Source organism: Zalophus californianus, chromosome 6, assembly GCF_009762305.2.
Source record: "Zalophus californianus isolate mZalCal1 chromosome 6, mZalCal1.pri.v2, whole genome shotgun sequence".
Classification (NCBI taxonomy): Eukaryota; Metazoa; Chordata; class Mammalia; order Carnivora; family Otariidae; genus Zalophus; species Zalophus californianus.
This window is the reverse complement of record NC_045600.1, coordinates 48,330,894-48,348,016: the sequence shown is the minus strand read 5'-3', so window position 1 is coordinate 48,348,016 and position 17,123 is coordinate 48,330,894. Positions and strand designations below refer to the sequence as shown.

The following is a 17,123-nucleotide window of genomic DNA, read 5'->3' as shown; positions in this document are numbered from 1 at the left end:
CTCTCACCTCACCTGGCCGGGAAAAGGAGGGCTCCTGGCTCAAGCCTGAGTGAAAACACCTGGCGCTCAGCCAAGGTCAGGGGACCTGAGAAAAACCGTGAGAACGGCGGGCACAGCCCCCCCCACCCCCCCATCCTTCTGGGGTGAAGCAGCGTAGACACCGACATCCACAGCCCGCAGCTCCAAAGCAGGGGATTCGCTGGGCCCCTGCTTCTGTCAAAACAGAAGACGCCCATGGCAACCGGCAAGTGTTGCCTGAAACTGCAGAGTGTGTGTTTACCCAAACAGGGGTGGCTCACTGACAGCGTCGCCCAGCGAGACTCTGGCCAGGCGCCCGCGAGGCGGCGGGTGGTCGCGGGGGGCGGGGACGCCGTCCCTGCGGGGAGAGGCCGGCGCCCGGCCGCGCGGAGAGCCGCAGCCGCCGCCACTCGGGGCCGGGCGGGACCCGCGGGCCATCGACCTCCGCCTGCCGACCCGGAGGTGCGACCGCCGCCGGTCAGCCGCGTGGCCCGCGCTCGGCGGACGCCGGCCGGGTTCTGTCCGCAGCCGCCTGCGGCTACGGCTCCGCGGCGGCGCGGGGTTTTCGGGAGCCGTCAAAACGGCCCTCTCCCCGCCCGGAAGGTTCGCGCGCGAACTGCTTCTGTGCTGTTTCCCCTTCCCCTGTCTCTCTCAGGATTAGTATGGTAAAGGGGGGGCGGGGGCGGTGGTGGTGCAGTTTTTTATTTTGAAAATGACTTTCAGGCCAGTGTCGTGCCAAGTGTGCAGTCCAATAGCCCCATTTTATGGATGAGGACACTGAGGTCCAGTGAGATCGGATCTGAAGTCACGCTGCTGGTGAGCGGCCAAGCCAGGTAGAGAACCCTGGTGCCCTGACTCCCCGGGCGTTAGGCTGCCCACATTCACTATTATTTTCCCTTCTTAAACACCCATTGAAGTAAAATGTCGTTGATTTTTTCTGTTAAGAATTTTTAAAACTTGGCGGCAGGGGGAGGGAGGGTGAGCAGAAAGGCCTTTCAATATTAAAGCAATATCTTAAGCTCACCTGGGGGGTCTTCTGGCTCTCTAGGGGAAGGTAACTTTGACTTAATATTTACTATTAATTGGAGTCCAGGCATGCATAACTCTGTAAAATTAGATGACACTGTGTAGAAACTGTTAAAATGTAAATGACTTTTCTGTTCAGTAGAGATGCAAATGATTTCTATCTGGCAGAAAAAAATAACCCCAAAGGTTATGGTTTTGTTGCCCTGTGGGACATCAACCAGTTTTGTATCAAACTTTGCAGCCTTCAGCATTCCTTTTGAGTGCACAACATCTTTGTTCTCATATCCTATTTTTTTTTTTTATTTTTTAAAGATTTTATTTATTTATTGACAGAGAGAGACACAGCGAGAGAAGGAACACAAGCAGGGGGAGTGGGAGAGGGAGAAGCAGGCTTCCCGCCGAGCAGGGAGCCCGATGTAGGGCTCCATCCCAGGACCCTGGGATCACAACCGGAGCCAAAGGCAAAGGCCTAACGACTGAACCACCCAGGCGGCCCTCATATCTTATTTTAAACCAGCTTTGTTACCCTGCAGATTCTCTCATTAATAGAGTAATTAAATCATTGGCACATACTTATCATCTCTTGTCAAGGCTTCACGTTCTCCTTCCTCTATAGTCCTGCCCAATCCAATATCAGCTGGAATACACACTCAACACCCATTGCTGATTTTCTGACCCAAGTGGAGCAGACACATGACATCAGGGGGACCTGGGATATGTGCTCACTAACTCTGCAGAGTCCAAGAAATCTCTGTGTTGTCAGAAACACACTAGGACTGTCAAAAGTGTACAAACTCCAAGTAATCTGTTTCCCTCCCATCTCATATTTTAATCACGACACGTCTATGATCAGAGGCTGAGGGCTCTGGCCTGCAGGACACCTGCTCCGCTCTCAGCCCCACAGAAAACCTCTGCCCGCACACAGAGCCATGCCTGCGACTTCACCACACTGGGCTGGTGGCCCTGGTCCAAGCAGCAGCCCACTTGCTGATTGGTCGGCCAGTAGGGGCTCAGCCCAACTACACTCATGAGGTCCTCTCTCGGCAAACTGGACAGGGAAACCCTCGAGGGAACCCTTGGTGGTAAAGGACCCAGATAAGGCAGACATTTGGGGTCCTGAAGCAGCAGCTTCAATAAGCAGCAAGAACAGCAGTGGTGGAACATGAAGGCCAAGGCCTGCTTGGCTGGCCAGGAGCTGAAGTGTCTGTGTTTGAAAGCTGGGTTTGATCTTGAAAGACCTCTTGGTTCCTGACCTACCTCTAGGGCTCTATCAGGCTCCATATAGGTTCTGTTGGTCCTGTTCCTCCCAGGAAGTGAGCCGTGTGGCTTGTCCTGGGTTGCCATTAGACCTGTCCTTTGGTCAGTGGCCCTTACCTTCTTATCTGTGTGTGGCCTTAAAATAAACCCCACAATGCTGGAGGGAACCTAGTCAGTCTCTGCTCCTTCCAGTCAAAAGACCTTGATTCATCCTCTCACCTTTTCTAATAATGTAAATAATAGCACGAGAGTCTTTATTACCTTTTGTTCAGCCAACTCTGCCCAGGGACGTCAAGAATTTTCTAGGAAAGAGCAAGTTTACTTGGTAAGAGCTGGCCCTCCCTTCTGCCTCCTTCCATTCACTTATGTTTGAGCATTCATTCATTCTCTCCACATGCACATCATTGATTCTAAAGTGAGTAAGACAATATTCATGCTTTGAAAAAGATCACAGTCTTGCAAGGACAGGGTTAAGGGCCTGGGGCTGGTGCAGGAGTGAAGTGAGAGGATGGGGGTGGGGAGGGGCACCCCCTTGCGCCATGGCCCACATCACATCGGCAGCTTATCCTCTTGGCTCTCCGACGAACGCTGGCCCTCATGCCTCTGGCCTGGAACCACATGTAACCAAAGCCATATGTTCAACTTGGATTAATTAAATGGAGGCCTCAGCAAATTTCTGGTGCTGCTTCTGATGCTTTTTCATTATACTATTTTAACATTTGTTACTGTATGTTGTTTGTTATATTTAACCCTGCGGCCCAGATTCTATTAGTCTGTACAGTTTAAATGGTGAGAGACTCCTGGTCTTGAATTTTAAAAAGAAGGATTATTTTTGGTTTATTCCATGAGAATGCATCATGTCTGCTCCAGGTTGGACTGGAGAAGTTCCCAGTCCTGATTTTTCTGGGAAAGGACTGTAATCTTCACGGATTTTAGGAAATGGTGTAAGAAGAGGCTGTGCGATAAACTCAGAGTCCTGATCCTCAGTTCTTAGCACCAAAGTGCAGAAAAAATTCCTAATCCAGTTTCTAACCACGGGTGTCCAAATGGCAGGGGGAAGGGAAAAGGAGGGGCGCTTTCTGGGCATGGGCACCCGAGGCTTGCCCCAGCCCTGGGCAGCCAGCCGAGGCAGCAGCACTGCTCCCTGGATGGCAGAGCTTGGCAGAGGCCTGGGTGATGCTGCCCTGGCCGTTTCCCACTCACCCACAAGGACCAACACAGTGCTGGTGACATGATGGCAGATTTGGTCATTTTCCTTTGGGGAAGGGTGGTCCCAGGGATGAAGAGGCCCCCGACACCGCAGGTCCATGTCTCAGCTTCCCCCCCCGCAGTGCAGGCAAGAACACCTGCTCCATAAGGTGACAGTGATGGGGAATGGGGGGCGTGCAAAGAGCCCACGGAGCTCACTAGTCATATCTATGGGGATAATTGCGGGGAAGGGGCCAGAGATTGCCTTTCTGGTCCTCGTATCTGTAAATATGAGCTAGGGCAACTTGCAGACACAGATGGGACACTCCTGGCTGTGAGGCCTGGTATCTTCCTTGAGATGGGTCATCTAGGCATTTCCCTGAGGCCTACTGTCCTTTGTTCAGGGGGCAAGGGGGTTGACAGCATACTTCTCACCCCGCTGAGTGCCGTGAGATCCACCCACACATCCTACTGGGCTGGATCTTCAGGGAGCTGGGGTTCCCTGTGGGCCTACACAGTGCAGGGTCCTCATTCCCTCCCCTAGCTCTCTGCATCCAGCTCTTGTGTCCAGGGAGATTAGGCCGTGATTCCAAATAAACAATTACGATTTCAGAAGACATGCTTCTCCGTAGTTAGTGCCAAAGTCCCTGTCCCACAGTACAGCTAGTGACCACTTCCTTAGCATCTCCCTTGCTTAACCCTTCTTGCTTTTAGCTTGGAGAACAAGGAATTCCTATCCGTACAGGCTCCATCTTTCCCTCCGCCTTCTAGTCTCCTTTCCTGGGTCTCTCCCATGTGTTGGTCTCTCTAACGAAGAACACTGAAATCAGTAAGCCAGTTTCGCCTCCTGGGCAGGATTTATGAAAGCCAGGTGCCCCTGGATGTAACAGATTTAAATGCTTTGTTTTGGCTGCTCTGCACTGTCCTGATTTTTCTCCGAGTGCTGGCCCTCCCCTGTTCACTGTGCAGGAGGTTCTGGTGAGCACCCCCTCCATTCCCCGCCCCTCCCCCAGGCTCAGGACTGACACATGACCTAGTCCTGGCCGGGCCACATCTATCCCCCTGCCCATCAGTGGTGCATTCAGAGACAGGCCCAGGCTTAAGTCCATCAAAGAAGAGTCAGTTTCAGGATTTTTGCTGAGACTATTGGGAAAGAGGTTCTGGCTTTCTGCAGGGCTTGCTGAGCCCAAACAAGGTGGTCCTAAGGCGCCTGGTGGCCATTGTGCCACTGCTTGGGTGGGAGGAGCCGAGAGATAAACCCAACGATCCTGCTCCGGCCCTGGAACCCCCACTGCATGTGAAGCCCCTGGACTTCCCAGCTCTATGAACTGATAAATCATTTTTCCTTAAGTCCGTTGATTCAGAATTTATATTGCTTTCAATTTAAAAACACTTGACTGCTAGCTGGCCAAAGTGTAAACTGATTTCTAGCCATCAAAGATGTGTTTCTCCAGGTAAAGGAGAGAAAAGAGAGGCAGGAGGAAAGAGTAACAGAGAAAGTTGGGTGGAGAGGCTTGAGTCTGGAAAACACTGCCTTCTGTTTTCTTGTTACTTATTAAAATCATTCGCCTCTCTCCCTCATAACCATGTAATCTGTCTCTACTGTGCTTCTCGAAACACACCCTTGGAAAGGAGGCTGAGAGACTTGCTCTGGTCCTGCAGAATTTGTAGACCGTAGTGAGGTTTTCTCCCCAAGGACCCTTTCCTTGAGAATCCCTCCGGAGACTATTCTGAACCCCCACGCGCACCCCAAGCAGATCTGCATCAGCCCTGCGACCTGGATCCCCCACCCACGACTTGGAAAACAATTCTTGGAGTAAGCGTTCCACTTACAGAAGCCTTCCAACCATCGGTGGGACAAGCAGCCCCCTGCCCTATCCAGCCAGGTGCCAGAGAATGAGATTCGGCTTTTGACAACCCCACCGTCCACCCCTAAATGGTTTGAACAAGATAGAAATATGTTTCTTTCTCATGTGAATGAAATCTGGACATAGGCTTCATGAAGTTGTCCGGACCCAGTATCTCCCTATCTTGCCTCCTCACTGTCCCCAGCAGGGGCATCTGCATTCCACTACTCCCTCCCCCCACTCCAGCTTCCCCTCCCATCCCCCATACCACTTTCACTTCCAACATCGGGCAGGTGTGGAGAGGCAACCAGCAAGGGAGGTTGGAAAGGTGCCCTTTGCTCTGTATGCTAGTGCCATATTGGAGGGGTCTGCTCCTAAAAAAGAATGGTAAAATGGAGATTGGGGAACGCTAGGAGTCTCTACCGTATGGGTCACCCCGTGACACGCCACAGTGAAACCCCTCACAGAAACAACCCCACGGCTGGTGGTGCTGATGAGGGCCACGGGAAAAGAATAATGTATAATTTACTCCAGACACATCGGTACAGACACCCTCCTGTTATAAAAGCTAAGAGAATGACCTGGGACCACCTGGGGAAACCTTCCCCATCATTATCTGTCTTTGACATTCAGGGGTCACTGCCCACAGGGAGTAAGGCCTCCAGTCCCATCTCAATTCCTCACGGACGCCTGGACTAGCAATGACATTAGAGCCACAGGAAGCCAGAGAGCAGGCAAAGGAGCCCTGTTCCTACCTGACCCCGTCTCAGCTGAGATTAGACAGTAGCAGCTTTCTTAGGGAAAAAATAAAAGTGGGGCGTGTTTCTTGATATATTTCACTACCATTTGATGTGAAGGGCCCGTTTATGAATAAGTGAACTGTGGGATTCCGTACAAGGTTGTTTCATCCCAGAGCTTTTTTGCAGGTCCTGAGAACTAGAGCCACATTGGCAGGTCATCCACAACCCTGGGACAAACTGTCTTTAGGGAAGGACCCCAGCTCACCGCTTAACACTAGCAAAGCTCTTAGAATGCTGGTTGGCACGTGGTAGGAGCTCAGTAACTATTAGTGGAATATGGGCCTGAGTATTCTGGGTGAGAAAAGCACTTATTATCATTATTATTTTATGAGATATTTATTACACATCTACTAGGTATAAGAGATTGTTCTAAGTGCCGTGGAGGGTCACAGAGGTGAAAAAGACACCATCCTTGGCCCCCAAGGAGTTTACAATTCTAACACACATTGTTTCAGAAGGCTGTTTATTTCACATCAATTATCAAAACAAAGCAAAACATAATCCAGCGAAGCTGGGGGGTCCTGTTTCCTGCACTTGTCGTTGTGTCTTTGAAGAGGCTGGTTTCCAAATCTCCACGTCTGCTCCTGGAAGATGGTAAAGGGGCTTGGGGAATCGCAGGCAGAATGCTGGCAGCCTTCTTTTTGTTCCCGTCACCTCCCACGTCCTAGCCGAGCCTCTGCCTCAGTTTACCCCTCTCCAAGGTGAGAGCAACCGCATTTGTTTCCTCCCAGCTCCCCCTCTCCCTTGCACTCTGAGCTGATGGAAGCAATGACATCTGAATCACGTGGAGCTTCCTGAGAACTCGTTTTACATTTAATCTTTCTTGGGAATGGGAGGCTGTGAAAGAGCTGTCTTTTCAAACTGGCTGTTTTGTTTCGAATTCATCTTTACACGAGCTCCTCCCAGGAAAAATGATGGAGGAGGGGACAGAGGGAAGGATTAAATACCCAAGGGAGAGTAAAACAAGATGGCAGAAGATCTGGGAGAAGATCAAAGATTTGAGGGCGGCTGTTTGATCTCTGGACACCCATATCCTCTGGACACCCTGTGCCTTGGGCACCACTATCCCTACCTCAGGGGCCACTCTCCTCCCTACTGCACCAAGTTTGCAATGGCCTAGATCAATGGGGGCTTCAAAATCATCCACCTTTATGTTACATTCATTCGGTCACTCATTTATTCATTCTGTATTCATTCAATGTATACTGAGCACCAATAGCTACCCCCATTTGCTATCAGGAAGGGTCTGTATTAGCATCAACCTTCTGTACAATTAGTTTCATTTCCCCAGAGTGGTTTTGGACTTGAAAGTAGATGTTGCTCAGAACCCTTTCTGAAAGTTGTGTCTCGAGTTCTCAGGGTGGGGCCCACTTCTCCAAAGAAGTCTTATACATCCTTGGCCCAGGGGAGCACCCATCTTCCTGCACATCCTCACAGACATTCAAACCCAGGATCCTCTCTGCGCAGTCCTGGGCTGTCCCCAGGGTAGTCAGAGGTGCCTGGCTGTGACCAACAAAGACTCTTTGTGAAGCTGGGGCTAAGTCACCTGACAGGTCTGAAATGTAACTTCCTCCTCTGAGCCAGCGGAACTGACTCCGAAAGACTAGAAGCGTGGGTCAAAATGAAGATAAAACTTAAAGGAATAAAAGGAGAGTTTTGTACTTTGTGATTAAAAGGAAAGAAAAAAGACTTAGAAAAGGAAGACGAAGGAATCCCATCCTGATGGTCTTGTATGAGAAACTGACGTAGAGATTTCCGTTGACTGCAAGCTCTGTGTGAACCAAGAGCTGAATTAGCAGCTGGAAACCCAAACAACATTTGCCTGTGTTGGCAGAGTCACAAGTGTCTAGAGAGGGAGGTGGGAGCCCCTGGGCTTGTCACAGGGCGGGCCATATCTGAAATGCTTAGGCTTAGCTCTGGGTCCACACTTTAACACTTTAACATCCTGGCAGGATCCCTTAGGAGGATGGTATGAATGTGGAGACCACAACACATGAAAAACAAGTGACGTTCAGTCTATAAAAACAATTTATGGACATAACAACTTTCTTCAAACAGTTAATCGGTCAGATGGCAGAGGGAGCCTGGAGAACTGAAGGTTGAATAGGGCTACGTCATTCTCAGATCATGGTAGACACCTTCTGACACGGACCTCCGCAGCATCCAGCCCCTTACACCTCAGTGTTTGATTTGCATCTTCCTCCATCCTTTCGTTTCCTCTTGCCTCAGAAGAATGGTCCCTCCTCCCTTAGGAGGTTCCTTTCACCCTCTCCTATCTCCCATCTCTAGGACACACCCCACCAGTTACCACCCTTCCAGAATCTTTCATTTTCCCTTCTCTACTGGCTTCTTCCCACAAACCTGCAACTATGAGGAAGATAATGATTTGGGTACTTATTATGCAGCAGGTGCCTAGAGATTTATGTGCCCTGACCAATCCTCACACCAATCCAACGAAGCAGGTGATGTCTTCTCCATTTAGAGATGAGGAAATGGGAGACTTCGAGTTGTTCAGTGACATTCCCAAGCTCACACGGTCCAGGTACGTCTGTCTCTAATACTCTCAACTGCACTTGCGTTCAGGGTGTTAAGTGCTGCCCTCCCTTTCCAGCCCAATTCCCTTAAAGGAGCCTCTTCTTGTGTCTGCTGCTTCGTCTCCCAGCTGCTCTCCACCACTGCTCTCAGCTCCCCAAAGCTCATCAGTGACCTGACGGTTAATCCAACAGCCTTTCCTCAGTGGTCACTCTATCTGACCCTTCTGTAGCCCCTGGCATTGCTGGTCACCCTCCCCGCCCCCCTCCATGCGTGGCCGAGCTCACCCATTCCCACCACTTCACCTCTCATCTTTTCATCCCCATCCAGGTCCCTCCTTCCACGAGTCGCTAGTCATCTTAGAGGATCTGAGGACTCAGCTGAAACTGGCAATTTCACAGGGATCTGTGAGTGAGGTTTCCCCGGTATGTGTAGGGGTATGAGATGGAGTGCATAGAGCTGAGCGTGCTGGAGAGCACAGTCCCAATGATCCAGCTGTCCTCGCACTCATATTGGGTGGAGTTATGGGGGAGAAACAAAAGGACCAGGAATGGGGATTGGTATAGTCTCAAAAAGCAGAAAAAAGCTGGGAGAGCAGAAGGCAGTGCTTAGGGGAAAAGAGGGTGACGTTCAAGGAGAAAGCAGGCTGAGACCCTGGGGAAGGATGACTGTGATAAAGAGCAGAGGAATATTGCTGGAGTTAACCAATGTCAAGGAATTGAGATTCTAGATTGTTGGCTGGCTCATCAAACACCCTAAAATCATGGCAGGAGATGGGTTTAACTTTCCTGACTTGTGCCTGCGTCCCATGTGAAGCTGTGTTCTCAGCAGCAACAAGAGGTTTTATCCCTTGGGCTTGTCTTCAAATTTCTGGTTTGCCAACGTTCGGCAGTCCTGTGCCAGTTAAACAGGACCACAGATCCAGTGCTGTGCTGAGTGGCATCACTCCAGGAGTGCCCTCTGCAAGAAAACCACTCTGATAGCACGGTGCCTGGGCACTGAAGCACTTGTTGAATGAACAGATGATGGATACATTCGTTTCCTGTGTGTCTTATTCCACTTGGGTTCAGCGGTGCTGAGCACCCACTGGCGTCAGGCTATCTGTGAGGGACTGAGACAGATCAAGATGGGAAAAGGGAGCAGGGAAGCAGCCCTGCCGCCCAGGTGCTACTATACCCACTAATTTTAAATTAGGGCAAAACCTTAGAGGCTTCCGGACAAAGCCTTAAGCTCCCTCTTCCGGGCTTGGCATTTGCAAATTTCCTTTAGAACCCCAGAAACTCTTTACCTTGGTAAAAGACCGTCTGAGGATATTTGGCCTGTCTCGGGTGAATCGAGTCCAAATGTGTGTGCCTGGGACAGAGCCGTACTGGGTCCTCAAGGGAAGACCCTGCAGGCTGTCCCCAAGAGAGCCCCTCTGGACTCCATCTTCCTGTTCCCCAAATTGGGAAAGGGGCATTTCCTGCTGATCCCCTCTGCTTCATCTCTCATCTCATTTTATTCAGAAACGGATCTGAGGATCTCTTCTCATTTTCACAAAGAAACAACCCTTATCTCTAAAACTCCTGGAGTATTTCTCAGAGACCTTTCTCTCGGCTGTTTCCGTGTGCACCAACAAGAACTAGAGCGTACAAGAGGCGTCTCCTCCTATTTCCCAGAAGAAGAGAACGGGAAAAGAGCCTTCCAAGGAGAGCCCCAGATCCCTACTTGCTGCTCCCACGGGAAGGTAGCTGGGTCCCCTTCCTCTCTAGGCACCGAGGCTTCCCTAGGACGGGGCTGGGGATTTAGCTAGACAGAAGCATAGATTGGGACAGCTGCCACCACAGCTCTGCCCTCAAAGACTCCCCCAAAAGCTTCCCACTCTGTTATTTGCCTGGGTGGCCATTAACGTTCCGGCTGTAGGCCCGGGAACCCCAGGCACATCCAAGTGCTATGGGCTGGGTTGGGGGGTGCAGACTTCCTCTGCCAGCACTCCGCCCCTCTCCCCCTCAAACACAGACACAAATACAGCCTGCAGGGAAGAAGCCAAAGAAAGAAGCTTGGGGACACTGGTGAGGAGGGGACTGGTCCAACAGATAGTGGGGAATCCCTTTGCACAGAGGCCAGCTTTGATAAGCGTTGGAGCAAGGGAATCCCGAAGGACCTCGGTCAGAGTCCCAGGACTCTGGTTCTATTTAGACTCCCTGGGTCGTCCACCCCGGAGGGAAACTCGGCCACCGGAGCTGCTAGGGTGAAAACTGGAACCCTGGGGACACATTCATCTGCAGATAGGTCGCACAATATCATCAGAAATTCGATCCAATCCAGAATTTACAGATTGGAAGAGTTATAGATTTATGGCTTCTTTTGGAGGACAAAATAACCAGAAGATACTGCTCGCCTGGGCTCTCATGGCAAAACGAACTGCGCTATTTAGACAGAGTGCGGGTCCGACGGTTCTCCACACCCCCCAACTCCCCGTGACAGCCCTCACATGGGGCCAGGTGCCATTGACCTTGCACTTGCACTGCTGTTTTTCTTACAGTAGAACAGATTTCTCGATATACGCTTAGCCATCAAAAGTGATTTTTCTGCATTTGACCCACGGGTTCCTATTGGCATTTGAATTTGCAAGCCCTGATCCCAGGCACCTAGAAGAGCCAAGACTGTTCCTATTGCAAGGGACAGAAAATAAACCCAAATAAACAAAAAAGAAGAGAGGAGGTGGCCAGCTCGTGCGGCTGGAAGAGTACCTGGGCAGCTGCAGAGGTGAGGGAAGGGGCATGAGATTCACAGGAAAGGTCATGCAACCCTGCCAGGATGCTCTCTCCTGCTCTCCCATCTGCCGGTCTCGGCTGGTCTTTGCATGTTGCCCTCATTCTCTTTCAGCAGAGACACCGTGGTCACGTGGTGAGGCTCATGGCCATTAGAAGCCCCGATTTAGAAATCCCCATAGAAAAAAGAGCTTCCTTTCTCCACTTCTGAAAATCAATCCCAGGAAAGGATACCAGCCTCACTGGGGTCATAATGCCTTAGAGCGGCAGATGGTTTCTTTTTAAATCCAATATGTAAGTAGCTTGTCACTGTTCTCAGTAGGTTACAAATGTTAACTTATTTCATCCCTTTTCTTTTTAAAAAAAAAGCCTATGAGTTAGTCCAATTAACTATCTCCATTACAAATGAAGAATCCGAGACACAGAGAAGTGGCCTTCCCAAGGCCACAGAGCTATTACTTGGCAGAACTGGAATTTGAACCTTGGCAGTCTGGCTCCATTTATACCCCCATGTGTTGGTTGCACCCCCAAGCTGTGGTTGTGCAGGTTTGCATGGCCTAACTCTCAGGGAGCAAACCCTGGACCAAAACAGGGCATGACCTCACAGACAACACAGAGGACAGGGACAATTACTGGCTGTCGGGGTGAATGGGAGACCCATGGGGGCTCATATCTGGTGGGTGCAGGGGATGGGTACTGTGACTGACATCCCCACTGGTCCACATTTACTGGGGAAGGAGCAGAACCCCAGCGAAAGAAGCCCAGGCAGATAGTGATAAGGTATGACTATCTCAGGAGCATCCCAGGTCAGCTATGGCTACAGTCTCTGCCTATCTTCCTGCCCCCTTAATATGTCTAGACATAAAATAGCCTCTGGGAAGGATATTCTGGCCCATGGTCTCTTCTTTAAAAAAAAAAAAAAAGAGAGAGAGAGAGAGAGAGAAGAAAAGATTTAATCAACCAAACAATAAAAGACAAACAGAAATAGCTCAATGTCAACAACACAAAAAAGGCTTAAAAGAAAACTTTCATAATCACTGTTCACATGCTCTGAGCCTCTTATAATTCTACTTTTTAATTGAGAGATCCCACACAAGTTACCTAACCTTTCTGAATCTCAGTTTTTTCTTTTTCTTTTCTTTTTTTTTTTTTAAGATTTTATTTATTTATCTGAGAGAGGGAGAGAAAGAGAGAGCACAAGTTGGTGGGGGTGGGGAGGCATAGGGAGATGCAGGCTCCCCGCCGAGCAGGGAGCCCAACGCGGGGTTCGATCCCAGGACCCTGGGATCATGACCTGAGCTGAAGGCAGACGCTTAACGACTGAGCCACCCAGGCGCCCCTGAATCTCTTTTTTCATCTGTAAGATGGGAGATAAGACCTATCCAGGTTCTTAGAATTTGGTGAGATAAGCAGTCATAGCTCATGGCACATGGAAGTTTCTAGAAAATGGCAGCCATTAAAGGGCTAATTTTCACCCTGGCTCTCATGGGTAAGTGTCATTCAGAACTCTCTGCTCTCACTTGCAAGTGTATCTAGCGTGTCCCTCTGAGATTTAGGCAGACTCTGGCACCTCTCCTAATTTAGCCTCGGTTTCTCCGGATCAAACACAAGACCCACCCCCTGTTAAGGAGTCTCGCAAAAGGCAGTGAGAGAGTCGTGTGCTGGATATGGACTGAGGTTGTGGGGAGGGGGCCGAGGGGCACTTGGTACAGGGGACTGAAGGAACACCAAGAGCTCTCACGATGAAATGTGGTGGCAATAAATAAGACGATACAAGAAGGGAAATGAACAGAAAGGGGATGGGGGACACGACTTTGAAATAAGTAAAACTGTGATCACCACATTTTGGAGTTAAAGGAAGCTTAGAGAGGATCCAGTTGAGTGGTTATTCTATCTTTTTTAAGAAATAAAATCTTGCCCACAATCAAAATCTGCAGAATAGATAAAGGCAAGCTGTCCTGGATAAAATGAAGGCTTGGGGAGCAGTTACTTTGGCCTCCATGCAGGGCTCCTAGGAACAAAGTTTGAAAACCAGGTCTGGGTCAATCCAAGAACCCAAGAACACCACAAATATCCATTCTACTTACACTCCCCAAATGAATGACCTCTTTCGTTGTCCACCCCCAAACTCAGTGTCTTAAAACAACGATTTTATTTGTTCCTGAGTCTGTGGGCCAGTCATTTGGGCTGAGCTCAGCTGGGGGTCTCTGGGGGTGCCTTCTGCAGCTGCATCATCTGGAGGCGTGAAGGGGGCTGGACAGGCTAAGGTGGCTCACTCACACATCTGGCAGTCGGTGCTGGCTCCCTGCTGGGCTTCTGTCCTAGGAGAGCTACTCTGAGACTATATGTAGCACTGAATTCTAAGAGGACAGGATTAGAAGCTGAAAGTTTTCTAGAGGTATGAGGTAGGAAGTCCCATAATATCACTTTTGCCACATCTTACTGGTCAAAGCAAGTCACAAGAGCAGCTCAGATTCAAAGTCAAGGTGTGGAGAAATAGACTCTTGATGGGAGGAATGCCAAAGTCACATTGAAAACAGTTGCTTGGACAGGAATGGGAGGCATTTTTGGTTATTTTTTTGCAAGCTACCACATCTCATTTTCTGCAATCTTTCAGTAAGCTTTCAATCATCTTGGCATATAAGCTGGTATACGAAGATGACAACTTGTATTATATGTGGGTGAAGGTGACAAACCCTGCTATTATATAAACCCTCTCATTATTCATTCTCCCCTTCTTTCTTATTTACAGAACCTCAGTTCTTTTTTTCGGGGTGGCCATGTGCCCAGTTGCAAATAATCACCTTCCCAGATTTCCTAACAGCTGGAGTGACCATGTGACCCAGTTCTGGCCAATGAATGTAACTAGATGTCTCCTGGGTGGGGTCTCCAGGAGGGCTGTTGTTTTCTTGATCAAAGGGAGCAACTCCCTGGCACTGTCTTTTGCATTTTTCTCTGCTCCCTTCCTCTCCCATCCCTGCCTGGACGCCATATGCAACACTTAGGGGTGGAGCAGCCATTTTGAAACCACAAGACTGGATGAATAGAAACATAGAAGAAAGCCTGATCTCCAATGGCATCATGGAACCTCTTCTCTGGTCATGGACTCCCTACTTCTGAGCTTCTTGTTGTCTGAAAAAAATAAACCCTACTTGGCTAACTCAGTTAGAGCTATGGTTTCTGCTGTTGAAACAGGGAGTGACAGTGAGATGAGACTGGGAAGGAGGGCAGAAGGCTGACCATCAAGGGCCATGACTGTTAGGAAGGCTCCATAGCCGCTATACAGACTGAAATGAGTTTCTGCCTTTTGCTATGCTCATGTGTGTTTGTGTGTGTTTGGATGAGCCTGAGTCTAGATATACGTGGTTTGGGTGTAGGGATGGATATTTGTATATAAGGAAATGCTGTAGTCTTCGCAAATTTAAAATCAAATCGGAGTCCAGAGTTTGAAAGGCTGAAATAAGTTGAAAGTGAAAAAATAAGTTCAGTGGTAAGGATTATAAACTCTTGTACTTAGATTTTTTTTTTTTAAAAGATGTCAGCATGGGAGAGCTTAGTTTCACAGCCTGAGGTTTGGAGTTGACTGCAAAGACTTCGAATGAACTCATAGAGAGAGCTGTGAGTGCCAAAAGCTCTGGCTTACCCTCTGTGATGATTATCTAGGATCCAGAACCCAGAGAGATGTCCCTCAGCGTCTCCATGGTCCGAGCGCTGGGGGTAAGCGTTGTGCCCCTCCTAGGACTGACAAATGGAGCCCAGCCAGAGAAAGATCAGGGTGCCATCCAGGATCTGGGAAAGTTTAGCTTGGACAGAGAAGATATGGAGGAGCCTGAAACGATAATAACTATAATAAGCCATCTATCACTGTATACAAGCCACACCTAAAACTAAGTGGCTTAACCCCAACAATAACCATTCATTTGCTCAGGATTCTGCAGTCTGGGCTGGAGAGATTTTCTCTGCCCCATGTGGTGCGATGGTGTGGGTTGGGCTCAGTGACATGTTTGCCGCCAGCTGGCAGGTTGCCTGGGGCTGGAGGAGCCATGATTGTTTCCCTGGCGTGACTGTCACCGCGGCTGGGATGACTGCAGACTGGCTCCACCTCTCTGCTCGTTGGGCCCTTTCAACCTGCTTCTCCACATGGCTCTCATCCTCAAGGAGGCTAGCCCAGGCTTCAGGGCTTCTCAGAACAGTAAGACCATGACAGTGGATGCTACAAGGCTCCTGATGCTCGAGACTAGAATTTTTGTCACATTCTATTGGACCCGGCAAGTCATAAGACCCGTCCTGATATAATGACACAAAAGTGTGAATTCAGGAGTGTGATTTACTGGGGGCTATTTTGTAGCAGTCTTTCAAAATAACTAATATCTAGTTTTTCTATCATCTTTATGGTTTACAAAGGACGTTTTCTTGCCCTATCTTATTTGGTCATTACAACTACGTTGAGATTATGGAAAGAGGTATGCTGGTAAAACAAAACATACATCAGTAAAGTTTATGGCATCTGTCGCTTGCTTTCCTTGGTGTAAATACTCCCACCACGGCTCATTTCAAGTGGCCAACAGAAGATCCCTGAAGGCAGAGGTGAGAGGCAGCTGGTTCCAACACACCACCATATATGGTGAGGGGTAGTTACTGTTTACAGATGGGGTGATGGGACTTTCTTGAAATTACACACAACCAGGAGTGGCAGATCCGGGACCCAACCCAGATCCAAACCGTATGCTTTGGTTGGAACATCGCCCCATCTCACAGTGGTTTTCTTCAAACAGCTGAAGGGCTGCTATAGAGAAAGGGGGAGCAATAGTCTAGGTTGCCTCAGAAGGCAAAATAAGAGTCACCGTGAGTAAATTTCAGAGAGACAGATTTCAGTGTCAGAAGGTCAGTATGAAAATGGATTCTGCAATCACGGAGCCATCCAAAGAGAAGGAGTTGCTTGGTGCCATAGTGTTGTTGTCCCTATCTAAAGTGTCTGTCAGAAGCCAGACCCTTGAAGATTTCTGAATCAGGGGAGAGGTTGAAGGTTGAACTAGAGAGCCTCTAAGACCCCATCTAAATCTTAGATTCTGATTGTAAGAATGTTCTGAACTCCCCAATCGAGAATCACTCAATGTCCTATTGAGACCAAAGAGTATGAGGGAAGGGGAGAGAAGAGAAGGGAAGGGAAAGAGAAGGTGAGTGTTACATCCTGAGAAGAGCTTGGCCAGAAGAGACATGAGCCATATGACTTATAACACAGAAGCACAACTTTTATTTTATTCAAGTCAACTCCAATGACAGAGACAGCCCCCAGACCTTGAGTCTGAAATGGAAGGATGTTCTCAGGGCAGCAGAATGCAACTATTGGTATTGCCTGGCTCTGGAGATAATGCTTGCTCTCTAACTGGGCTTCTTTAATTTTTGCTGAGGAGTTAGCATTTAGTCTCGGGCTCAAGAGGAACCCACTGCTCCTGCCCCCGGCCCCCACTTTTTTTTTTTTTAAGAGATTTTATTTATTTATATGACAGAGAGAGAGGGAACACAAGCAGGGGGAGTGGGAGAGGGAGAAGCAGGCTTCCCACCCAGCAGGGAGCCTGATGCGGGGCTCCATCCCAGGACCCTGAGATCATGACCTGAGCTGAAGGCAGATGTTTAACAACTGAGCCACCCAGGCGCCCTGCCCGGCCTCCACTTTTGCTTGTCGGTCTGGCAGTCTTGGG

The 17,123-nt window shown here is 49.3% G+C and overlaps 1 protein-coding gene across 1 annotated transcript; it reads left to right on the top strand.

The window, feature by feature from the left end:
* The first annotated feature begins 89 nt into the window (after positions 1-89).
* Positions 90-1,435, top strand: LOC113908561 (translation initiation factor IF-2-like). The gene is made up of 2 exons (XM_027568788.1): positions 90-851; positions 1,378-1,435. Exon 1 carries the CDS (start codon positions 235-237, stop codon positions 685-687), a length of 453 nt encoding a protein of 150 aa, XP_027424589.1. The 5' UTR covers positions 90-234; the 3' UTR covers positions 688-851; positions 1,378-1,435.
* Positions 1,436-17,123: the final 15,688 nt, after the last annotated feature.

Excerpts from the sequence above, each read along its gene's own strand:
- LOC113908561 (XM_027568788.1), top strand. The coding sequence starts at position 235 with ATGGCAACCGGCAAGTGTTGCCTGAAACTGCAGAGTGTGTGTTTACCC.